Genomic DNA, 23,935 nt, shown 5'->3' with positions numbered 1-23,935 from the left:
CGTGATGAAAAGGGGCCATACTTCAGTGCTGTATACGTGATCGTTCCAGATTTCCCCGAGATATCCGCGTCAAATCGTCGTGGACGGGTGTGCGGCAAATTATGCGTATCAAAGTAAACAAAAAATGGTGTGTGGCCACTGGGAGAATAATTAGATTGCAGGAGCGGATAAAGATGGACTCTATAGTCCAAAATCTTAACCCCAGGGTGCCTAGTCCAATAGGAGTGACGCCGAGAGTTTTTCCATGACAAAGGGGTAATATATAAACGAAAGAAACGGTGCTATTTGCTAATGCCGTGATAAACCTGTTATGGTCTGCCTTAAATGTCTATATACGATAAGCATCTAACTCCGTGTTTTCGGGTGTTCACGTAAGGTGAGAAATGAGCACTTCGCCTACTAAGTCAAATAGAGTAACACAAGATAGCCAAATTACGTTGCCGCCAATTTCTTCCTTTGATAACTTGATCCGAGCTGCATCAGAACATGTCGTGTCAGGCTCACCGAGCGACGTTATGGCTGCAGTTGCCGCTGCGCCTCGGTATGGTCCTACAACGCCTGATTCATTATTGTCTTACCAGTTAAGCACTATAGATAAATCAAGGCTACAAATTGACATGCTTTCCTTGGATAATCAGAACTATTTTCTCTCGTATGGAAATGGTTCAAATGATCGCAGCAACGATCAGAAAACGCATAAACCAAGAAAGAAGAAAAAATGCCCGATATGTCACAACTACTATGCAAATCTGTCGACCCATAAGTCAACACACCTCGACCCTGGGGCAAGACCCTATAAATGTGAGGTATGCACCAGGGGGTTTGCTAGATCTAATGATATGCAGCGGCATAAAAAACGGCACTGGAAAGGCGAGCTCTTCGCTCCGCAGGGCGGGGTGAAGGGGGCGGACGCAAAGCAGCTAATACAGATTCAGCCACTTCGGCGGCAAACAGTCCTAGAAAGAGAAGATCTGATAGCTCAATTACAAACACATATCCCACGAAAACAACTCGAAACGCGTTACCTAGTGCAGGGGACTTACAAGTGCCCCTTCAATTCTACGTTGATTAAGTTAGATATGGAGATATTTCCTTCTAAGGATCGACCGCTCCCATTTGCTACTTCGACCTGTCACATTACGGGGGTCTTTTCGAGATGTGACACGTACAAAAATCATCTCAAAGCATTACACTTTGAGTACCCACCGGGTACCAAGAAACGAGAACGCGCAAATATCCACGGACGGTGCAAGCACTGCGGTGCGATGTTTGATAACGTGGACATCTGGCTTAATGAACATGTGGGTAAGATATGCGGTTATTTTTATCATTGACAACAACAATTGCGTCCTTATGAATGGTATGATAAAACTAAAAAAAATGAAGGTTCCAGGGCTGGACTACTAATTACTGGGAGGAGAATATTTAAAATTGGATTATATACGATATAAATTCGGGATATGAAACGGCCATAGCTTATGGGTATGTTAATTTTCGATATTACAAACCAAAAACGAGCATTTCATCTGCGTTCAAGATTAAGGAAGTTACTTTTTTATTACTGATGGTTGGAAAAGGAGCTGCATTCGTCCGAATTGTGGGGTTCGACTTGGGCGGCTGCTTTACCAATTGCGGAAATGACTAATCAATTTCTTATTATATCTTAGCTTTATAGAAATTACCATCGGTGTTTTCCATATATAAAACAACAGTAACTTTATTGAAAAAATCACGCCAAGGGGCGGATAAATAAATACGCCTAATAATAAAATCGGATCGCAATCTACGGTTGGGGAATCGTTTGTTTGTTTTTTGGCCGTTACATTTGGAGGCACCATGGGTCGAAAAGGATCACGGGAAGATGTCAAACATAGTTCCTAAGAAAAAGAAATGTTGTCATTTCTTTTGATTATTAATGAAGACGGCCCTGTACAAAGGTTTAGACGCCTGGATGTGCCAGGATGAAGATTTCAGTGGAGAAAAAGTTTTCCGCGTAGATTGGCTTACGGTAAGCAAAGCAAGGAATAAGTTCATCGGGATGTATATAAAGCTGGTGGAACTGCGGAAACCTAACTAGAGAAGGCATCGTTAGCGCGACGCAGGCTGACCGTTACATTATCCCTCTTGAAATCCTGTTTGCTGCTTGAAGATGGCTTCAAGCCCTAAGTCTCTCGTTCATGAGTCTATCGAAAAGGTCGATGAGCATGAATGGGCATCCACTGTTAGTGAAGGTAAGGTTTCTGAACCTCCATATGTGAAAGAATCGTTTAAATCAAAGTGCCGCTGTCTGTTTCAACATATCAAGCACTTGGATGTAAAGGGCATTATTAGCTTCCTTGAGGTTAAGCAGCATCACGGCAGTTCGAAGGGCGAAGCGCAAAGTGTTTTAGAATCGTTTCTTTACAATGACGACTTGGCACCAGTTGAGGCTGCGAGGCGTACATGGACTTGGAAGCAGTTCGTTTATTTTTGGATATCCGGTGCATTTAACGTTAATACTTGGCAAATCTCGGCACTTGGATTGCAGTACGGTTTAAATTGGTGGCAGACCTGGATTTTAACGTGGTTCGGGTACACTATAGTAGCTGTTTTTTTGGTTATGGCTTCTCGTGTTGGTAATATTTACCACCTCTCCTTCCCGATCTCTTGTAGGATTGCCTTTGGTACTTATTTCTCTATCTGGATTGTTCTTAATAGAGTCATTATGGCATGCGTTTGGTATGCTGTCCTAGGTTGGCTAGGTGGTAAATGTATTCAATTGATTCTAATGTCACTGTTCGGTACTGACTTGCCTTTAAGGCTTGGTGACCATATTCCTGCCAATACGCTGAATGATTTTGAATTTCTTTGTTTCATTCTATTCTGGATCTTCAGTCTGCCATTTTTATGGATGCCTCCTCACTCACTACGTTACATTTTTGCCGTCAAGGCAGCAGTTACTCCATTTGCTGCGTTTACTTTTGTCATTTGGGCAATTGTAAAGTCTAAAGGTAAATTTGAATGGGGTGCATTATCTGTTGCTGACGAAAGCAAGAAGTTAAGTACAGCATGGGCCGTCATCAGAACTTTGATTATTCCTCTAGGTAACTTTTCAACGTTGCTGTTGAACGCGCCAGATTTCGCTCGTTTTTCTAAAAATCCAATTTCTGCAACATATTCGCAGTTGATTTCACTTCCAGTTGTTTTTTCGACAATTTCTCTGCTAGGTATTTTGGTTGTCTCTAGTACTTACACAATATACGGTGTCAACGAATGGGATCCATTAGTTACCTTGGGTAGGTTCTTGAAAGGATACAGCTCTGGTGATCGTGCTGGTGTGTTCTTAATTGCAACGGTTTTCTGTTTCGATCAATTAGGTGCAAACTTGGCTAACAATGCTATACCTGCAGGTACCGACATGACTGCATTGTTTCCAAAGTTTATTAATATTAGACGTGGTTCCTACTTCTGTGCATTCTTGTCTTTAGTTATTTGTCCATGGAACCTAATGTCTTCTTCTGCAAAATTTACTAATGCTTTATCTGCTTACGCTGTTTTCCTATCATCGATTTCAGGTGTTATTGCTGCGGATTATTATATTGTTAGGAAGGGTTATGTTAACCTGTTGCATTGCTATACAAACAAAGCTGACTCGTATTACATGTACAACAAATTTGGTACTAACTGGAGAGCTGTTGTTGCATATGTAGTTGGTATCATTCCAAATTTCGCAGGTTTCCTTGGTGATTTAGGAGTTGGGATTAGCGTTTCGGTTGCTGCCATGAGGATTTACTATATGAACTACTTCATTGGCTTTTTCGTTTCGGGTTTAGTGTATATCATTTTGGTTTACTTCTTCCCTGTTTCAGGGGTCCCAGAAGGTAAATTATTATCACTCAAGCCTTGGAGTGAAAAATGGGTAGAGGTTGAAGAGTTCGCTAAGGAAAGGGCGGCATATGAAAAGGATGAAGAGTACGTTGTCGAAGCCTTTACTTCTGGCTCAAAAGTGAGACAGGAGTGCTGAATTACTGTTACGATACGTTTCTTCATCCAGAGTAAAATCTTCTCAATTCATCCAACGTACACACATATCTTAATTTACTTAATTGATTCATATCATTTATTTAGGAGTTTTATTTTTCTGTTCATGTAATATATTTATATAATTCATTTCGCTGCATTGTAATATACGTATTTTTTAACTGGTTTAATGTTCATATGTCATAAGCTATTCTTCAAGTACTTTGATACTTTTAACCTGTAATTTGATTTTTTTAGCTCGTTCTTAAGATCTGCTTCTGTCTTTTGGCTAGAAATTGTATTTTGCACCTAAAAATACATTTTGAGTTGCTTTATTACAATTTATTTATATTATCCTTGTATATGTATTGATATTCCAATAGTGATACACTATATCCATAACTTTACCATTATTCTTAGACTCGCATTTCCATTATTTCCCCATTACGTTGAACCTTATATATTTGAATATTTTTCGTGGATAATGTTGGCCAACAGTTAACGAATGTCACACCCTTGAAAAATCCTGCATCCATTACAATCCACATAAACGCATCCTCATAGTTTTGCCATTTTAAAATAGTATTGCTATCCTCAAGCTGGGATCTGCTCCTATTTTTGACCGATTTTGTTCCTTTTTCTGCAATTTCAATAGAGAATAGCCCAAGGGATATACTACTATTAGCAGCTAGTGGTAGTTTAGCAATGTTTTGATTCATTTCTACCTCATTTGGAACAATAAGCCAAGGATCATTGCCTAAATCCGTTCCATCAAAGGATGCTATAGTCCATTCTAATTCACAGCTTTCAACGAGGATTTCCTCATTATATGCAACTGACATTGTTGGTATATCTATTGCGGCTTCCCTATACTCCCAATTTTCAATGGGGTTGAGTAATATGCGGATACTTAGATCCTTCACCCTAATCAGATGGCCCGCCATTTTACCCCTTCTTATAACATAGCATCGAATAACCAAACAAGGCAGAATTCCATTAATGACGCCTTTATAACATACTCGAGCCTTCAATTGGTACTTATCCACAACACCTGCCTTAAAATACTGATCGAATTTGAAGATATTAATCCCTTCAGACTGGAACTTCGGAATAATTATCGAAATGCAGTTTCCTCCAATGAAAGCGTCTGACGTATTTAATCTTATCAAATCATTTTTGTTTGGCATCGGAGTTGCTAAAGATAAATGAACCCAATTATCCGAGGAAACAATAGTACCATTAAAATTGAAAAATGAACCAGAACCTGTTGAAAAGAGAGTTAAGAATGAGACACTGTCAGAGTTGATATACCAAGGTACAGCCTCAAATTCTTTACTATCATCATCGGAACTCTTTACGCTTTTGGATATTTTAGCCCAGAACTCGTCATCAATATCTGGGAAGTCATTATATTGGAAGTTTTCATAAGTCCATGCTGGCGCAAATAGCGTTATATTACTACTGGCTTTCTTTACTGCATTTATTGCAATATCACAAGCTAATCCACTACCGCACAACTTCGCACCTCGACCCCAAGAATCCAAACCCCATGAAACTTTATTTTGCATGTATAGGGTCCCAATATTCTGCGTGGTTTCCGTAAGATTTGCAACCTTCCAAAAGCAGTTGGTTATCAACCTATCAGCGGCGTCAAGGAATTGCCAGTTCTGAAGATTCACACCGCTGTGCTGCTCAGACTTCCCAGATCTTGCAACGTAAGACTCATACCAGATAACTCTTCCGCATTTTACATGTAGTCTTACATGACTCCGTAGTGCTCTTACTAGATTTACAATAGAATTTGAGCGGCTCGTGAAGGTGCTTTCAAGGTGAACTAGCCAGCCTTCGAAGTTGAATACTTGGCAGAGAGTAGTTAAAATTGTCACCAATAAAAACTGCCCTGAACTATCGCGTTGTAATAGAGTATTATCGGAGTATATACCGCCCAACTCGTCAAGATTTAATGTCCCCATAACAGGTATTCCAAACCGATGTAAGTAATTTACCCATCCAACACTAGGAATGGTTATGAAGTGCTTAGAAAAATAAATGAACTCATCTACAACTTCTGGCCATCTTAACCAGTAATGCTGTCCCGAAGGGTGAGAGTAATCTCCAAATACAAATCCGTCTTCTATACCACTACTACCTTCTTTGAACTCATAAAACACTGTAACAATCGGTCGTGACCCACTAACTCGTGGATTTAATTGACGAACATAACCTGGCCGGTTACTTAAGTAGTTAGTCAATGACTCTCTAGCGACATTAATAAAGTAAATAGGTTTCAACACTTTTTTACTGGTATAATCCTCATACCAGCTATTGACTTCCTGAAATGAATCAAAGAATAATGCAGTGAATTTTTTGGTATCAACATACACTTTCTTTGATACTTCACTATTTGTGGAACGGTTAAAGTTAGAATTAGGTACATTAGTGTTTTTTGTAGTTTGAAGGGGAAGCAGTATACCTGATGATCTATCCCTTGACCAGGGACTAATAAGGGACCACAACTTGACTTCGCTATATTTTGACACGTTAGCGCTACTCTAACTCTCAGCTGAGTTAATTATTGTTGCTGTTTGTTGTTAAGTTGCATGAGTGGCAATATAAAACCCTTAAAATCCACAGCCAATATAAAAGGATGCTAAATTAAGATCAACTGTCAAAATGTTGTGTTTGATAATAATCTAGTATTTAGTTGAACCCCAAATAGTCCTGGCAATAGCGAGCCTTTAGTTGAATCAAAGATTGGTTTTCTGTTCGTTGTTTGCTGAATACATTATAAAACATGGAATAACTACGTCAAGAACTGCAATACAAGTACTGTAAAAACGGATATACACATACGTTATATGCTATATATATAACTTGAGAATCATCACCCAAGTGGACAGAATCGATATTTTAACCCGTGATTTCTGTGAAGCCAGCGACTAAATTCTTCGTAAAACCACCTTCCTTTGCAGCGATTTCGTAGTAACCGTAGATAGTGGTGGTCGCCATCAAAATTGAAGTACCTGAGCCTAATGTGCCTAGTAGATCGGAGCCAACGGCTAGAGCACCAATAGTGGCACCGCCAAAGGCAGCTGCGGTAGGAATGATTCTCTTCAATTCTTTGTACACATTAGTTTCTCTCTTACCATTAATGACCAAGCCTTGTTCCTTAAACTGCTTGGAGACATCACGGGGCGAAGTACCAGAAACATCAATCCAGGTTCTAGAAAACATGGCACATGCACCAAGGACGAATAAAACGTAAATGATAGTCTTGGTAGGATCTAGTAAGGCGTCTGTAAAGGAAAATGGGGGCTGTATGTAATAAGACAAACCGGAAAGGGCAGCTTGTTGGCCAAATGGAGCACTTGGTCTTGTACCCCAGACACCCAGTAATTTAACGAATGGGTTTGATGGGAACTTTTGGTAGAGTAATTGAGAAGTCAAAAATATGTTGGATGTCAAGGCAGATTGCAACATGATCGGAGTGTTAGAAGTGTAAAACAACTTGATTGGGTATGCGCCAAGTTGACCTCTTGTTCTGGTAGATCTAATTGGCAATTCATAGCGGAAGCCTTGCAAGTATAGTACAAACAAGAAAACGCCGACAGTGGAAAGCACCTGGAACATGTTTGGTAGATGTTGTCTGTAAAATGCTTCCACCAAGGCTCTTTTCTTATCTTTTCTAATACTCAATAAGTGGAATAGCGCAATGACGGCACCCTCGAACTCTTTACCACGACCAGAATTGACAGTGGTAGGAGCAAATGCTTTCCAGAAAATCTGCTCTGCAATATTAGTTGCAGTAAACAAGGAGATACCTGAACCTAAACCATAGCCTTTAACTAATAATTCATCCAACAACATGACAATAAAAGAAGCAAAAACAAGCTGCAAAATCAACAACAAAGAGATTGCAATGCCCAAATCAGCTGCCCTTCCATAGTTACCACTCAAGACAACAACGATAGCCTGACCTAAAGTCAAAACAATAGCACATACCTTTTGAGCAACCTGAAACAAGTCCCGATCTTGCTTACTTTCCAAATTCACTTGCAACAATTGTGTACCCTGTAAAAACTGGAAAATCATAGACGATGTAATTATAGGAGTAACACCCAACTCCATAAGCGTACCACGGTTGGAAGCTAACATAGCACGAAGCCAATACAATGGATCACTGCTTTCACTTGAAACGATACCGAACAATGGAATTTGACCCAACACCAAAAATATCAGCAAAGAAACCGCAGTCCATATCAACTTTTGATTATATGGGACTTTTCTTTCAGGAGCGATAACTTCAGGCAGGAATGCCTCGAAAGGTTTAAAAAGGTCTAGTAGGCGGCCACTCATGCTTTAATTTGCCAAATAGAGGGGGTAGCAATTAAAGAAATAATAATATAATGCCAAACACGCCTAAATAAATCGTCACCTCAATAATTAGAAATGAAACCTTAAAAGTCTTAAAGGGGCGATAATAGTACTCTATAAGCGTTATCAATTCCTTTCGCCTTGAAAGAAGACAGGACAATTTCAATAGTTTTAAGATGTTACTAGGAACACGTCAATAGAAAAAAGTTCCAAGTAGGGTCATGTGACCAGATTAACACTTCAAACAGAAGGAATTACAAGGGAATAGTGGCTATTAAGAGTGGATTGTGTTGCTGAGAACGTTGTTAAACTAGTTTTACGAATAGATGCTTCATCACTATGTTACATTTCGCTTGGAAAATGGTACTCATTATAATGGGTTGTAGTTCCCTAGGAAACCATTGGCGGAGACATACCCCACGAAAAGATACCCAAACTTAGCGCAATTGCGCGATAAGAAATATAGATGAGACCAAAATATTTGAGTTACTGAATACCACACATGGTTTCAGGAGAGTAGAGATATTAAGTTTAAGTATAATAAGTCGAAAGCCAGAAGTTTCTGTTTGGAAGCAGATCTGGAAATGAATCCTGTACGGATGCATCAATGCTGCACATAGAAAATGTATACAATCCAACGAATCCATTTTAGCTTAGAACAACGTAGTAAGTGCCATATATAATGGGATATGGTGCTTCAAACTCTATAAACCCCGCTATCATAGGTGCTCTTAAATAGCTTCCCCAGCATCCAATCCCTGGGAGAACAGAATTATTCATCCTGATGTTTGACACTTTATCGTTGTAGATAACGTTTTTTGGCATATGTTATTATTCAGTATAAGTGAAGTCCAAAACTGAACGTAGTTTCTTTCCAGACAGCTATAAATACAGCACCACACAACTCTAGTAAAAAAACCTGTCAGATATGGCAAGAAGGGCAATCCTAGAGCAAACTATGACCGAAGAGCCTTCGCAATTTCGTTCAAACACCCATATCTTTTAGACTTCCACTTGCTCGATGTGTTAGTGTCCCAAGTATCAGACCGCGAACTAGAGCCATACGACGTTGCACTCTGCACATGTTGCTTAAAATGGCTACGCAAAAATGTATCAACTTCTTGAGCATTAAAAGGCGCCCTCTGGGGCTTCCGGCTCTTCTTACTATCTTTCACTTCATTCGCACCAGAATCATCGTCCTTTGTTCCAGATGCATTTATGTGATTCGAAGCAGCAGGAGTACCTGCACCTGAAGCAGAATGAGCAGTACCAGAGGGAATTGTTTGTCCTTCAGTAGCAGAATGGAGAGGATAATGTTGCGATTGCGTAGTGTTGTGATTGTGGTGACCGCTGCCGCCGCTGACCCCTGAACTAGTAGTGGAAGAGCCCATTTCCTTAGCGGAGGCTGCTGCCGCCCACCCAGTAAGCTTTGGTCTTGCTGCTTGCACCATAACGTCTACACCTGGTTATGTTGTTCGTGGATTTGTAGGTATAATTAGATTGAAGTAACCGTCAAGTACTAGGACCCACAGGAATACAATATCGTACAAAACGACACTATCCCGAATCAAAGAAACCACGTGATAATAACCATTCACGTTCACCATTGCGTCTTTAAGGGACGGTAAATGTAAAACGATATTTTAATAAGTATAGTACTGCTTGCTATGCTAGTGGCACAGCTTAGTTAACGACTCTGCTAACTGCCTGTATCGATTAAGCATAGTGGTGGCCTTTTGTGGGGCATCAAGTTATGGTTGACTTTTATCAAAGTAGTTGTATTCCAACTTCTTAGAGACCTTAGTGCGTACTTCATACTACCCCAATATAGACCAGCATTACCAACCACGTGACACATATTCACAAGTTTGGTACCTGTCCCTGGTGTGAAGACCATGGCGATCTGATAACTGCAACGGTTATAAAAAGCAGTTTGCCGCTAGAAACCGAACGTCCTAGTACGGTTACCGCGGTTGTTAGACATTCCTGCTACTGTTACGTACAAAAGTATAACTTATAGTCATTCAGCTTGCACAACTTAGCCATTGAAAGACTGCAATTCGAATGTCTAACTTCAAGATAATAGTTGCTAAGCTGATAAGATATATATGATTCGATTTTGCTTCGCTTAGTTGTTACTTTTATCGTACCTAATACGGCTTTAATTTACTACTTAAACTGTAGTCTATTTTCTTAAAAAAAAGAATGCAACATCTCTAGCTAAAAAGGATTTATAAGCTAAATTATTCGACGAATACAAATCTTCACACAATAATGACAACCGCTAATTCAATAATGAAACCTCCATTTGTTGATATTGAAACTGCTTTAAATTCCTTTAGAGAGAATAAATTCCTAATTGTAATGGATCATGAATCTCGCGAGAACGAGGGTGATATTATTTGTGCCGCCGCTAATATAACTACAGAACAAATGGCATTTTTAATTAGACATAGTTCAGGGTATGTGTGTACTCCAATGTCTAATGCAATTGCAGATAAATTAGACTTACCGTTAATGTCAGATTTAAAATGTAAGGCTTATGATGATGATAGATATGGAACTGCTTATACCATCACTTGTGATTACGCTCATGGTACTACAACTGGGATTTCTGCTAAAGATAGGGCACTCACGTGTAACAAGTTAGCAGATCCAGGCGTTTCAGCTGTTGATTTCCTAAAACCAGGTCACGTTGTTCCTCTAAGAGCTAAGGATGGCGGTGTTCTAGATAGAGATGGCCACACTGAGGCAGCTGTGGAACTATGCAAATTGGTAGGATTACCAGAAGTAGGAGTTATTTGTGAGCTTGTGAGGGATGAGGATGGATTAATGATGGGATTGGATGATTGTAAGGAGTTTGGGAAAAAGTACGGTATTGAAATGATCACTATTCCTCAACTGCAAGCTTATGTGCGTGAGAGGCAAAAGAATAACACTAATGCCTGAGCACTTAGTGCTTTATAGACTGTTATTTGTTCTTTATAGAATATGATTTCCCATACAGCGGTGCTACATGGGACGGAGTTCCGATTCGATATAATTATACGTAGAGAGTTAATAGTAGAAATTCTGTTTATTTTTTGGATTCCTTCGGCTTTGGTGCCACCAACCTCTCCTTTTGGCCCCAAACAAGTTTGTGTGGCTTCATGAATGCATCCAAAGTAGCGTCATCTACTTCGGCTCTACGAGCTTGGAAACCCTTGACGAAATCTTGCAATGTTTCTATACAGAGTTTTTTCATTTCACCAGATAATAGATTGCCGCTCTTGTAGTCATCGTAGTATTTCTTCAGTAGTTCATCGTCATCCTTGAAGAAGGATAGGTATTGGTAGGCAACATCTACATCTGGATTTCCACCAAGTCTTCTATGGTCTTCGATTGAAACTTGTCCACCACTAAAAGCGTACTTGTTAATCTTCTTTTGGATTTGCTTTGGCGTATCTGTCATGAAGATTGCCGTGGTGTCATCTGAAGCACTCATCTTCGTGGTAGAGCCCTGCAAAGCTGGGAAGAACTTGGAGTGAATCAACGAAGGCTTCGAGAAGTTCAGCTTATCAGCAACATCTCTACAGACTCTAAAGTATGGGTCCTGATCAATGGCACATGGTATCAGACAAGGAGTCTTTTCTGGCAAGCCAAGAACATCGGGGAAAGAGGAGGGGAACGCCGAGGCAATCTGAATAGAAGCGAAATGGAATTTACCAATACAGTCCGAGTCAGTGAACCCGAAAACAGCTTTCGCAGTAGAACCAGTTATTTGCCTAGAAACTCTCACAACAGTCTCATAGAAGCCACCTCCCATATACTGCAGATCTGAAAAGATAAAAGTGTTTTCAGGCTTAAAACCAACAGCTATGATATCCTTGCAGTTTTCGCGAGCGAAATTCTTGACATCCTTAATAGTTAATTTATGTTTAAACAAGAACTTCTCATCATCAGTCAATTCAATAACCAATGGAACATCAAAAACTTCCTGCAACCACTTAGAAAATATAAAGGGGATCATATGACCTAAATGCATTGAATCGCTCGAAGGACCACGCCCAGTGTACAGGAAGAACGGCTTGCCTTGTTCATATAGATCCAAAATCTTGTTAAAATCACGCTCACTAAAGAACACACCTTTCCGCAGGAAATGGTGAGGCTCATGCCCAGTCACATCTTTAAACCGACGCAGAGTTTCTTCCGAAATACTCTTAGTACCGAATTGTTTAACCAATTTGTCGTAATCAATAACTTTAGCAACACCATTTTCATCCACAGCGCCTGCAACTTCCCAAGGAGTGACCTTCTGGTCTTGCACACCAAGTTCTTCCATCTTCTGAGTAACCGAAGCACCCATTATCTCCTCTCCAGAGCCCATTTTAGCTTTTTAAGTGATTCTAATTTTGCAAACGTGATGAGTTTTATGAATCCTAAACATTAAAAATTTTAATACGTATTTAGTACCGTGAACATGATCACAGTCCATCCATTGACAAGAGAAAGTGACCTTGACAGGCCGCACTTGGCAGCTAAGAGACGTAAGTTAGACCGGGAGTAACTACACTAGTCTTAGGGGAGCACCATAATCTTAGTTTGATTAACAAGTGCCAAATATACGTAGCAAATGACCATAATTTAGAGTAAAGATGTATGTAACTCCAACTCGATTTGTTTATAAATTATGACTAGGGAGCTAGCCCATAGGATTTACAGTACACTTAAAGGTCAACTATAAGATATCTTTGTTGCTTTAGGTCATGAATAGGATATTTGGTTATGGTAATAAGAAGAGTAGTGACCAGCTATTGCTGGAGTCCTCCAAGGCTATGGATCAAGCCCAGGATGGCTTGAATAAGCGTTTAGCTCATTTAGAAACGCAGATATCTCAGGTCAATGTACAGTTACAGGCGTTACAAAGGAAGATTGCTGGTACAAAATCTCCTCTTGCACAGAAACCTTTAAAACAACGTGCATTGAAGTTGTTGAATAAGCGGAAGCAGCTTGAGGCGATGCAGGAACAGTTGGATTCTCAGTCTTGGTCTATGAACCAGGCGCAAATGACAACCGAGAACCTCAAAAACACTATGGTAACTGTAAGTGCATTGAAGCAGACTAGCAAAGTGCTAAAACAGCAGTATGGTAAAATAGACGTAGACAAGCTCCAGGATATGCAGGACGAGATGGCCGAGTTAATTGAACAGGGTGAAGAGCTCCAGCAAGTTCTTGCTACCAATTACAATGATATTGATGAAATCAGTGAAAGTGAGCTTGATGCGGAGCTTGAGGCTCTTGAGGATGGCGGGCTAGATTTTACCCTAGATGAATCAAATGATGTCGAACTTCCTTCATATTTGGGTGGCATGGCCCCAGCATTTGTTGACGAACCTGCGGAGGTGGAGCATAGTGCAAAACTCGAAACTACTAACTAGAATGACAATGTAAATTACTGACTATCTATATTTACATCATAAATGAATTTACAAGGGTTCTAAGTCCTACTCTTAAGTTTGACGGGAAGCTTCCTCACAGCCATATAAAAGTTCCCAACATCAGCATTACAGTGATCTATCCACCCCACAGCAGGAAGATACATGGTGCCTTTTAATTCAACTAGGCGGTGACTGCCTGGCGCGTTCTCCTCAAACCAGGCCGTGATTTCTTTGCTATTAATAAACTTTTCAAAATGGTGTGTTCCCTTTGGCACTAAGCTTGTGACATATTCTGCAACTAGAATCGTTGTGAACCATGAAACAGGATGCCTATTTATCGTACTCACAAACATAAGCCCACCAGGCTCCAGTTTGCTCCAACCCAGACGTAACATCTCACTAGGATTGTCCACATGCTCCAAAACTTCAAACATTGTGACAACGTCATAAGTTCCTTCAACGTCTTTTAGCGATTTCAATGAATAGCTAATTTTGTCCTTTATGCTTGGGTCCTTATCCTTATGCGCATTAGCCACCTTTATACAGTCTGGAGTAATGTCTATAGCATCGACCGATTTGACGTACGGTAGTCTGGCAAGAGATTCGGCAAAGATTCCACCTCCACAGCCGACGTCAAGCGCTCTATAAGGATTCGCAACTATCTGATTATTAATGGGGGTAGATGAATCTGGATTAGCAAATTTAACATTAGGCGAGAGCAGTCGATGTACAGCATCCATCCTATTTAAATTCATTTTGTGTAGAATACGTTGCGAGCCTCTAGTATCCCACCAGGATGGTGCTAAGGCTTGGAAATGGTTTACTTCATCATTGGCTGTATACTTATTTTGCGAAAAGTTACCATACTTTTCAGTAGCAAGAAGTCTTCCTGAGGAAAATGACCTGCTAATAACCGTAACACAACCAATTCCAGTTTTAATGTTTCTATCGATCATTATATCGTGATTTTGTCACTTACAGTTTAGTTGTTAAATTGGTCACTTGTTAAATTGGTCACTTTTATAACATTATCTAAGTTAATTTCATTTTAAAAATTGTATATTTTATCTTCACCAAAGCAAACAACAAAGATGATCATAAAGCTAGCATAAATAACTTAGTTTTAATCTTTGAGGATGTCTGAAGATGGTAAAGAGAGCTATTTAATGGCTACTAGGTCCAGAAGGAGCAATGCCGGTAACCTCATGGCAAAGTTACTAGAACAAGAGCGCCAACGCGAATCTTTGGCTGTTGATGTTGATGATAATGAAATTAACTTATTATTCCAAGAGGAAGAAGATGATAAAGAGTTTTTGATTGATGACAAGAAACAGGAAAATGATGAGCTTTTCAGTGACTCCGGCGACGAATCAAGTGATACCGGCGGGTCAGGTGAAGAAGACAAGGAAGAGTCTCGTAGGTCTGCTAAGAAACGTAAGTTAGCAAAACTCATGATACCCAGGGTTAAGAGTGCTGATTCACGAAAGAAAGATGCTGGTAAGAAATTAAAGCCTTCCTATGAGCAGCCAAAAGCAAAATCGTTGCTAGTTAATACGAGGCGAACATCATCAAGGTCTTCAGTTGTTCGAAATAAGATGGAAGTATACGAAAAGCTTGCGCAGGCAGAAGTAAAGAGAAAAGAGATACAGGAAAGGATAAAGAAACAGCGACAGACTCAATTTGAGGAGGCATTGACTCAAGAGGATCGACTGCGGATTGCTGAGGAAACAGAGCGAATCAACCTGCTTTCACTTAACAAATACAAAGAACAGGAGGTTAGCAAGAAGCAGAGTAGACTAGCGATGCAGCAAAGGCAGAAGATGAAATTTAAGCAAGGAGAGCCAATAGTTACATGGCTTACGACTCAGTGGAGCGTTACGCCGGCAATGGAGGTTTATGATCATGAATATTGGGAACAGTTCATGAGTAAGAGGCAGAAGAAAAAGAGAAAGTACGTTAGGAGGAAAAGAGACAATCTTGAGTCTTCAAAAGAAGAGGATGCTGTAAAAACTCCACCTGCTGGTGATATTCCTTCTTCTAAAGGTACAAGCCCTTCAGTTGAAGGCGATGAAGCTTCACAGTGCAGCGCTCCTGTTGAGCCACAGAATTCAGCAGACGTAAAATCTGAACTTGATGTTCCAGATTTAAATGCTGCTACTAGCACTAATACAGAAGAATTGCAGCCATCGGCCTCTTCAGCAGAGAAGCATGAAAGCCCACCAGCTGCAAGTCCATCGAAGCAAGACTCCATCAACCCATCCATTGATATGGGGGACGTGGCACAGAACAGCTCTGAAATACTTGCTGAGCAGGCCTCGGAAAAACATATATCATTCTTGGAAAAGGATGATGTTGCTATTATTGATTCTAACGAACCACCTTCAAGCATAATTGTCGATGAAACAAGATTCAATACCCAAGAATCACAAAACTCCAGCACTTTGGAATCACATGAAGATAGCATCAAAATTCAAGACGAGGTTTCTTTCCAGGAGTCGGATAATGGTAACGGAGAGGAGTTCATAGAATATGAAGGCCCAGCACAATTAGTGGGCAAAAATTTCCTATTGTTAAGCATGTTCCCTGATCTACCAATGGAAGTAGGGAATTCCAATGCCCTGAAATCGGTTTTATTTGGTGAGCAATGGTCAAAGCCGCTAAACAGCAAGTCTTTAAACGTCGAACCACTACTAAAAATATCATGGGTAGCAGATTCTAATGAAAAAGAGCAATTGTCTTTGATCCCAGACTCAAGTATAATTGATAAATTCCCCTCATTTGGAGAATATGACAAAAAACTCTCTCAAGAGGTAGTTGTTGCAACAGATAAAGGCCTTAAGGTTGATATTCAGACTGAAGCACCCACTGGTGTGTTTCTACCTAACGGTATTAGAAAGAAATGTCTCATTACGAATAAAGACTCACAGTACTTTGATCCAAAGAACGGTATCCAATATGCAGATGTTGAAGCAATAAAGACTATTCAAGATATACAAGATCCTATTGGAGATGGCTCCATAGAAAAACCGAACCCAAGATTCAGGTGGTTTGGGTTCGGCCGAGGGGGGATTTTCTTAGACGTACAACAAAGACCTGCAAAAGGTGTACCAGAAGGGTTCTTTCTAGATCCAACAGAAGATTAAAATTATATCGCTCATTATTTAAATTAATTCAATGTCATAGGAATTTCTTCATTATTTTAAACAAGTAATTTGCGGTTGAATATGATTTCATATTACACCATATGTGTTTGCTGAGCTTATTGTAGCGTACCCTAGCAACAGAGTAATCTTTGAGGGCATCTCGGTTTAAATCTTTGCTATAATATTTCCAATATGATGCTTTGTCTAGCAAATCAGGATAATTTTTAGTTCTATTCAGAGATGGATGCATAATGTTTGTCAAGTATAAAAGATTGCGGCTCCTTGTCATACCAACATATAAAAGCTTATCATCAATATTAAAACTAGTATTTTGCCCAAGAAGAAAGACAATTGGTGATTCAAAACCGGTAGCGGCATGCATTGTAGATAGTTTTATGGAATTTTCCAAACCACGCCTCTCCTGGATCCGGAAGCGATCGTATCTAAATGAACCGTCTCCAACCCCTTTTAAAATCCAATCGATAGCTGAAGTGTCTAATCCTCTCGTACTTCGGAAAGCTTTGATTGTTTGTATGAACTGGTCCGATTTTAATGCCTGATCATCAAAAGATTCAATATTTGTTTTAAGATGCACACCAAATTTACTCAATGTCTCCATTACTTCATTGAATAGAAGTTCTGGGTCTTTCAGGGTTTGTATGTGTTTTTCGTGAACCAATGAGTTAATAGCTTTCGCATATTTCGACATAATAGCCTTGGAAGCCTTTGGTAGCTCGTAAGTAGAGGGCTTTGAAATTATGATAGACCATAAACTTATCCCTTGGACATTTGAAAGGTCTAACAGTTTTCTAATAGCTGATTTACCAATTCCTTTAATCATGCTAAAGGCTTTAATTATATTAAAATCACCTGTTTCTCCGGTCGGAGAATCGTTACGAATAATGGACGGCGGCATGACTATTCTTGCAACCTTCAACGTGTTAATGAACAGCGTCGTCTCTGAATCGTAAAGTCGGCTGGCGGAGAGCTTTAGGTTTCTGGTAGAAATTCCATATTGTTTCAGATATTCTTGCACAGTTTTAAGTTGAGAGTTTGTACTAGTTAGAATTGCTATATCACGAGATTTCGAAGAACAGCATATTAACCGGCATATTTGATCAAGTAAAAACTCCATAGCATCCAATTCAGTAGAGTAATTCGCGACAAATGGTTCAACCAAACATGCTGGTTTCAGAACGTTGTAATTTGCAACTGCAGCATTTTTATTAATAGATCTTGCTTTAGCAATAATTTCTGGCGTATTTCGGAGATTTGTGTTCAACTCAATTGAATAAGTTTTACCGCTCCTAGAACCATATACTTGGGCAAGTGCCCTATTATTATTTCCTAGAAAGCCATATATTTTTTGACCTGGATCACCAGAAAGGATTAATTGCTTATCCACAGCAATAAGTGATACTATCGAAGAAACAAGTGGGTACAAATCTTGATAGTTTTCAATAACAATGACCTTGTATTTTTTGAGCAAACTGTCAATTCGTCTTCTAACATCATACTTCAAGTACGCTGTGTTTTTTATCAATTTATGAGCTTCTTCTATAATTCTATCTATTGTGAGTACATTCAACCTCTCACAGAGCCTGTATGTTTCTTCTTGAGTTATAGCTTTCTTGTTTAACAATAAACTTGCCAGGCCATTAGATTCATCTAAATCAGTTGCGTTAACCACTGGCATGGCTTCACTTAGAATCTTATAGCATATTTCATGAAACGTATGTAGGTCGATCTTTTCAACAGTCTCAACTTTCGAACTCTCAGTTGAGGTATATCGTAGATCTGATTTCTCAAAGATCCTTATCAGTTCAGCGGCAAAACCATTTATTGCTGAATTTGTTAATGATAATATTAGTACCTCATCCGGTGAAATAGTGCCACTATTGATCAGGTCATAGACTTTGTATGCCAAACTGTAAGTTTTGCCAGTACCTGCCCCCCCTGTTACTGTTATAGTAGTATTAGGTTCACACGGTATCTCAAGCAACTGCTCTTGTGAATTAGTTAATTTGTGCATTTACATTCCAACCATCTATCGTCTTCTATTTATTAACGAGCGTGTGTAATTACGGGATAATGTAAAGAGTTGAATAAAACCTAGTTAATCAAGACTAATTGGAAAAAATAAATTTTTATATAAAGTTGGAAATGGTCTTCTCAGGATTTGCCATATAACTCTACCATGGTATTTAGATGCTCCCTTGTGTCCTTAATTATTAGAGGCTCTATATCGCTTTGGTTTGTGCCTCCTGCCTGTTGTAATGCATTTAACAAATACATGTAATTAATAAATAAAAACTTCTCAGGCGAGGAAGATTTTTTACTGCATTTGTTTAGTACTGATTCAAACTGGTCTCTAATTCTGATAATTGAATTGTAATGAGGTTCTGCCTTCTCATCTATAACAATCTTTTCCGATATTGATAGCATTAGCATGCTGTTTAGGAACTTAGAAAACTGAACAGTCAATTCATGTGGTGAAACAAGTGGATCATTTTCATAGCCCTGAGCTTGCGCTACATTTGTAGTTGGTGGTACTGCGCGGAGTTTCTCGCAATGGAAGTCCACAAGTTTTTGGAATTTTGGCCATAAAAGTAGTAAATGGCCGTTTAGAAAGTCATCTACAACTGGTAATTTTCTTCTTTGAGCTTCAAACTGCAAGTAGTGTACAATTCTTATGGATATTAGCACCCCGAAAATATCGTAAGTGTTTGCGATTAGTTGTTCTGTGTATTTCAGGGCATTATCAAAGGTAGCCTTGAAAATTTGTTCGACTAAACCTCGAACTGCACCACTATCATTAGCGTCTAGTGTAAAAAAATCATTGAGAAACATGAATTCAACACTACAGTTATCTAAAATGGCCAAATTGAGGTTTTTAAACCCAATTTCGAGATAGTTTGGCATGTTGTTATTTTCAGCAATCTGTGAAACCATAACAGCAGTATCTTCTAGTTGCAATATTGACAGTCTTTTACCCACCTGGAAATATTGGTGGATAGTCTGATCGCTTTGCCATGTATTATTAAAAGTGCCTAACAGTGAACGTCCTCCCATCAAGTACGTGCTATAGGAGTGGTTTGATGACGAGCTGGAAAGACCTTGTCCCAGTGCAAACTGGTCTGTAACATTAACAAATTTAAGGATAGTTAGTGAGCGGATATAACGAGAAAAATAAACCGTATAATACCAGCGGATAGTATATGTATATGCCTGTCTTAATTCTAGTGCCAATGAAAGGTTCTCTTGAGCAATAAAATGGAATATCTCGCGTACTTCGAGAAGCTCCGCCTGTATTTGTTGAGAGGAAATGGGTTCCGTCTGTCGCAAGCGTTTAATCCGAGCTATTATGAATTTCCTGCTCTTTTCAACACATACAGCTTTCAGGAGCTGAAGAATCTCTTGTAATTCCTTAAAATCTACGGGCGTTTGTTTTTCCTTGTACTGGTTATAAATCTCCTGTTTGTCGATTAGATACGCCAGACATTCAGTAAAAGATGCATTCACCGGTTCTTGCAACACCTGGTTGACTATTTCAGGCGAAATCACGAGATCATTTACCAGTGGGCTAATTTCTGCAAGCTTCTTAGAGTTATCCTCCAATACCCTGTTAAGCTCTTTAGACTTACCCTTAATAAAGCTTAAATCTTTAGTTAATACTTCCAATTGTGTATGAAAGTTGTTCAAATACTCTTTCATGGGAGGTATGATCTCACTTAGGGTCTGTTCCACTAAGTTTTCTTTTAACTGTAATTCTTGAACCTCCTTTATCATCTCAGGGTCAACTATCACTTCGTTTCTCTTCACATCTTCCAGATAAGTCGCTACCGGTGATTCTGACCAACTGGTACCATCTTCAAGCTCCTTTAAGTTTAGCAGCTGCTTCAGTGTGTCCATATTAGTATTCTATGGAACAGCTACTACGTCGTTGCGCATTGTACAGATTGTCAATATAAAAGACCAAACTCGAATTTTAACGACCGGCATTACACCAGGCCATTTCACTGTCAACATATCTTCAAATAAAAACCCATATAACACACTGTAAATAGGGCTATAGATACCAGGACCACTTATATGAGTGGCTGATGTACTATATAATTGTTAAATAGTCCAAAGTCTACTTTAATAAGTGCATTTTTGCCAATGCTCCGCTAAGTTGTAAATACGTACCTACTCCCTCCAAAATACGCATGTGGGTGAAACCAATGATCTTAATCATCTCCAATCTCACGGGTTCTTTGATCTCAGTAAGGTTCTTCATGACACGGAAACAAGTTGTTATAATATCTACAGCAGAATAGCCCTTGTTCCAGAGACCTTTTAGATACGTTAGAGACTCGTCCAATGAATCTGAAAGTAACATCTTCTTAACTACAAGCGGGTGCGGAGAATCTACGATTTTGAAGACATTGTCTCCATTGACCAATCCAAAACCAGATACCGTACTTTGTAAATTATTGATGGCCTGCCTCATGTCACCTTCGGCAGTGAATATAATTGCTTCCAGCCCATCATCTGTATACTTAACGTCTTCCGCTTTAATAATCTCTAGTAACCTCTTCAGCACCTGTTCATCGGTCAACTTGGAGTAACGCAATATTGCACAACGAGACTGCAGTGGTTCTATGATTTTGTTCGACTGATTGCACGCAAATGCAAATCTTGTAGTGTTGGAGTATAGTTCCATAGTACGTCTTAATGCCTGTTGGGCACCACTAGTCATTGAGTCTGCTTCATCTAGGATAATCAGCTTATGCTTTCCTGGTGGAAGTGTACACTTTTTTTGAGCGAAGTGCTTAATCTGGTTTCTAACAACATCAATACCTCTATCATCCGAAGCGTTCAGTTCCAGAACAGCCTGGGAATATGAATCGCCTAGTAGCTCATGAGCTAAACAGTGAATCGAAGTAGTTTTACCGATACCTGGAAGGCCAGAAATAATCATATGCGGCATATTACCATCATAGGCTATCTGCTGCAATCGTTCAACAGTTTCCTCATTACCTACAACATCCTTCAATAGCTTTGGCCTGTACTTCTCAACCCAGGGCAGCTCCAACTTAGTTGCTAACGACTTTTCGAGTACCATTTGCAGTAAACCACTAATTGAAGTACTTGCAACTTGCACTGCGACGTATAACTTTATTTTTAAGCCGAGTGTACGATATGTAGAGGTCTATGAGGTTGATTTTTTACGCGTGCTTTAGGCCTTGCGCCTTTAAAGAAGTTAATTCGAATAATAGTATATAACAGTAAAAGTAAATAGCGATTATATGGCTCTACATTGACCAAGGCCAGTCCTCAATGACATTACAACCATATAAATATTACTGTCTTTATGGACACTTAGTCTAGGCGTTGTGTTCTCATTTATATGGTTGAAAAATTTGAAGGTATAATGAGAAGTCAACTTCCATACTGCTCATCGCGATGTTAAAAGGTTGTGGAATACAGAATACATACTATGGCAGAAGAACCTAAATTAGCTGATGATACTAACGAATCATGCGAAAACATCACAAAATACCCAAAGCTTCCGCCAGCTCCTGAGGGCATGTCCAAGTCTCAGTGGAAGAAGGTGTGGAAGAAGCAGCAGCAGTTAGCCAATAAAGACAAATACGCAAAAATTCGAAAGGAGAAGAAGCAGAAGGCCAAGGCCGCCTATAAAGAAAGAATCCAACAGTATTTAGATCGTGGGGAAGAGATTCCCGATGATCTCAAGAAAACTCCTCGAGTAAATGTGAACCAAAAAGACTCTGGAATTCAGATCATCATAGACTGTGCATTTGACGAACTAATGAACGATAAGGAGATCGTAAGCATGTCTACACAAATCAGCAGGGCTTATTCCAGTAACAAAAGACAAAATCACTTTGCCAAAATTAAGGTTACCTCTTTCAATGGGCGACTAAAGCAGCGGTTCGAAGAAGGCCTACATGATGCGAACCACCAAGCCTGGAAGAATTTCGAATTTGTAGAGGATGCAAAGCTGCCAACTGAGAATGCAATATACCTTACAGCTGATGTTGACGAAAAACTGGAGGAATTGGAGCCCGGTATGACTTACATAGTAGGTGGGATTGTGGATAAGAATAGGTACAAGAATCTGTGCTATGATAAAGCCAAGGAGCTAGGCATCCCAGCGAGACGTTTGCCAATTGGTGAGTATATAAAATTGTGTGGTCGCAAGGTATTGACCACTACACATGTGATTCAACTAATGTTAAAGTATTTCGATAACAAGGACTGGAAAGAAGCTTTCGAAAGCGTGTTACCACAGCGCAAGCTCCAAAATGATACAGCTACGGAGGAGAGTTAAAAGCTGCTTAGTGAAGAAGTTGGTGGACATTACTGCTTTTTAGAAGATAGTTAGATAATTCCTGTCATAGGTATATAAAAAGATGTACTTTGTATCTTAAACTTGCAATTAGCTTCTAATAGCATATAGATACAAGAACCTCCTGAATTTGGTTTGAGTCAACTTTGCTTAGACTTTTATTTTATGTTTTAAACCTCAACTACCATTATAAAAATAATCGGACATTTTCTTCTTGTAGTAGTAACTTAACAGAACATACTCAGAACATTAAAGGAAAATAGAAGCTATAGGATGGCCAACTAAAACTACTTTAAGTTATGAAACATGATTATTACGTGCACCGAAAGTTTGCATACGTTTTACTGAGTATCGGTCACCATTTCAGGATATTTTTATGAAGTACTAAATGGTATATATCGCATTAAAATGCAGCTTATAATCCTATATTAAATGATCTGGCTGTTGCAATGGCATTCTTCTCATAGCAGTAGAATGGTGTGGTATTTTAAGTTGCATTGATATTGTTTGCTTACCGCTTGCAAGTTGGTTAATATGTATACTATTACAGATTAATATGGTCTTAAGAGGTTGGCCACATGGAAAATGCAAATTTTAATTCAGATATGCCATTTACCACTTATTTGTTTTTCTTATTAGGTCTAATC

General features: G+C 39.3%; 14 protein-coding genes across 14 annotated transcripts; 6 read left to right on the top strand and 8 right to left on the bottom strand.

Annotated features, from left to right (window-relative positions):
* Nucleotides 1–383: 383 nt before the first annotated feature.
* Nucleotides 384–1,334, top strand: AW171_hschr229 (C2H2-type zinc finger protein; the record flags this gene model as incomplete). The annotated part of the gene is made up of 1 exon (XM_018130382.1): nucleotides 384–1,334. One exon carries the CDS (start codon nucleotides 384–386, stop codon nucleotides 1,332–1,334), a length of 951 nt encoding a protein of 316 aa, XP_017985522.1.
* An 815-nt stretch (nucleotides 1,335–2,149) lies between these two features.
* On the top strand, nucleotides 2,150–4,003 carry AW171_hschr228 (nucleobase cation symporter-1 family protein; the record flags this gene model as incomplete). Its single annotated transcript, XM_018130383.1, has 1 exon — nucleotides 2,150–4,003. One exon carries the CDS (start codon nucleotides 2,150–2,152, stop codon nucleotides 4,001–4,003), a length of 1,854 nt encoding a protein of 617 aa, XP_017985521.1.
* A 412-nt stretch (nucleotides 4,004–4,415) lies between these two features.
* AW171_hschr227 (HBL378Wp) lies at nucleotides 4,416–6,436 on the bottom strand (the record flags this gene model as incomplete). Its single annotated transcript, XM_018130384.1, is given in 1 exon segment — nucleotides 4,416–6,436. Coding segments are annotated over 1 exon segment (2,022 nt in total).
* Nucleotides 6,437–6,909: 473 nt separating this feature from the next.
* Nucleotides 6,910–8,355, bottom strand: SEC61 (translocon subunit SEC61; the record flags this gene model as incomplete). The annotated part of the gene is made up of 1 exon (XM_018130385.1): nucleotides 6,910–8,355. The coding sequence occupies one exon, from the start codon at nucleotides 8,353–8,355 to the stop codon at nucleotides 6,910–6,912; it is 1,446 nt and encodes a 481-aa protein (XP_017985519.1).
* A 974-nt stretch (nucleotides 8,356–9,329) lies between these two features.
* PBP4 (Pbp4p) lies at nucleotides 9,330–9,824 on the bottom strand (the record flags this gene model as incomplete). The annotated part of the gene is made up of 1 exon (XM_018130386.1): nucleotides 9,330–9,824. The coding sequence occupies one exon, from the start codon at nucleotides 9,822–9,824 to the stop codon at nucleotides 9,330–9,332; it is 495 nt and encodes a 164-aa protein (XP_017985518.1).
* Nucleotides 9,825–10,668: 844 nt separating this feature from the next.
* Nucleotides 10,669–11,322, top strand: RIB3 (3,4-dihydroxy-2-butanone-4-phosphate synthase RIB3; the record flags this gene model as incomplete). The annotated part of the gene is made up of 1 exon (XM_018130387.1): nucleotides 10,669–11,322. The coding sequence occupies one exon, from the start codon at nucleotides 10,669–10,671 to the stop codon at nucleotides 11,320–11,322; it is 654 nt and encodes a 217-aa protein (XP_017985517.1).
* Nucleotides 11,323–11,449: 127 nt separating this feature from the next.
* Nucleotides 11,450–12,739, bottom strand: WRS1 (tryptophan--tRNA ligase WRS1; the record flags this gene model as incomplete). The annotated part of the gene is made up of 1 exon (XM_018130388.1): nucleotides 11,450–12,739. The coding sequence occupies one exon, from the start codon at nucleotides 12,737–12,739 to the stop codon at nucleotides 11,450–11,452; it is 1,290 nt and encodes a 429-aa protein (XP_017985516.1).
* A 379-nt stretch (nucleotides 12,740–13,118) lies between these two features.
* On the top strand, nucleotides 13,119–13,790 carry VPS60 (Vps60p; the record flags this gene model as incomplete). Its single annotated transcript, XM_018130389.1, has 1 exon — nucleotides 13,119–13,790. The coding sequence occupies one exon, from the start codon at nucleotides 13,119–13,121 to the stop codon at nucleotides 13,788–13,790; it is 672 nt and encodes a 223-aa protein (XP_017985515.1).
* Nucleotides 13,791–13,849: 59 nt separating this feature from the next.
* Nucleotides 13,850–14,746, bottom strand: COQ3 (hexaprenyldihydroxybenzoate methyltransferase; the record flags this gene model as incomplete). The annotated part of the gene is made up of 1 exon (XM_018130390.1): nucleotides 13,850–14,746. The coding sequence occupies one exon, from the start codon at nucleotides 14,744–14,746 to the stop codon at nucleotides 13,850–13,852; it is 897 nt and encodes a 298-aa protein (XP_017985514.1).
* Nucleotides 14,747–14,926: 180 nt separating this feature from the next.
* Nucleotides 14,927–16,933, top strand: VPS72 (Vps72p; the record flags this gene model as incomplete). The annotated part of the gene is made up of 1 exon (XM_018130391.1): nucleotides 14,927–16,933. One exon carries the CDS (start codon nucleotides 14,927–14,929, stop codon nucleotides 16,931–16,933), a length of 2,007 nt encoding a protein of 668 aa, XP_017985513.1.
* A 34-nt stretch (nucleotides 16,934–16,967) lies between these two features.
* Nucleotides 16,968–18,965, bottom strand: HMI1 (ATP-dependent 3'-5' DNA helicase; the record flags this gene model as incomplete). The annotated part of the gene is made up of 1 exon (XM_018130392.1): nucleotides 16,968–18,965. The coding sequence occupies one exon, from the start codon at nucleotides 18,963–18,965 to the stop codon at nucleotides 16,968–16,970; it is 1,998 nt and encodes a 665-aa protein (XP_017985512.1).
* A 140-nt stretch (nucleotides 18,966–19,105) lies between these two features.
* VPS52 (Vps52p) lies at nucleotides 19,106–20,845 on the bottom strand (the record flags this gene model as incomplete). Its single annotated transcript, XM_018130393.1, has 1 exon — nucleotides 19,106–20,845. One exon carries the CDS (start codon nucleotides 20,843–20,845, stop codon nucleotides 19,106–19,108), a length of 1,740 nt encoding a protein of 579 aa, XP_017985511.1.
* Nucleotides 20,846–21,068: 223 nt separating this feature from the next.
* RFC4 (replication factor C subunit 4) lies at nucleotides 21,069–22,040 on the bottom strand (the record flags this gene model as incomplete). Its single annotated transcript, XM_018130394.1, has 1 exon — nucleotides 21,069–22,040. One exon carries the CDS (start codon nucleotides 22,038–22,040, stop codon nucleotides 21,069–21,071), a length of 972 nt encoding a protein of 323 aa, XP_017985510.1.
* A 375-nt stretch (nucleotides 22,041–22,415) lies between these two features.
* TRM10 (tRNA (guanine(9)-N(1))-methyltransferase) lies at nucleotides 22,416–23,270 on the top strand (the record flags this gene model as incomplete). The annotated part of the gene is made up of 1 exon (XM_018130395.1): nucleotides 22,416–23,270. The coding sequence occupies one exon, from the start codon at nucleotides 22,416–22,418 to the stop codon at nucleotides 23,268–23,270; it is 855 nt and encodes a 284-aa protein (XP_017985509.1).
* Between the last annotated feature and the right edge of the window lie 665 nt (nucleotides 23,271–23,935).

The sequence above is a fragment of the Eremothecium sinecaudum genome, chromosome II (genome assembly GCF_001548555.1).
Source record: "Eremothecium sinecaudum strain ATCC 58844 chromosome II, complete sequence".
In the NCBI taxonomy this organism is placed as follows: domain Eukaryota; kingdom Fungi; phylum Ascomycota; class Saccharomycetes; order Saccharomycetales; family Saccharomycetaceae; genus Eremothecium; species Eremothecium sinecaudum.
The sequence above is the reverse complement of the archived record's forward strand: the minus strand, read 5'-3'. Positions and strand labels throughout refer to the sequence as shown.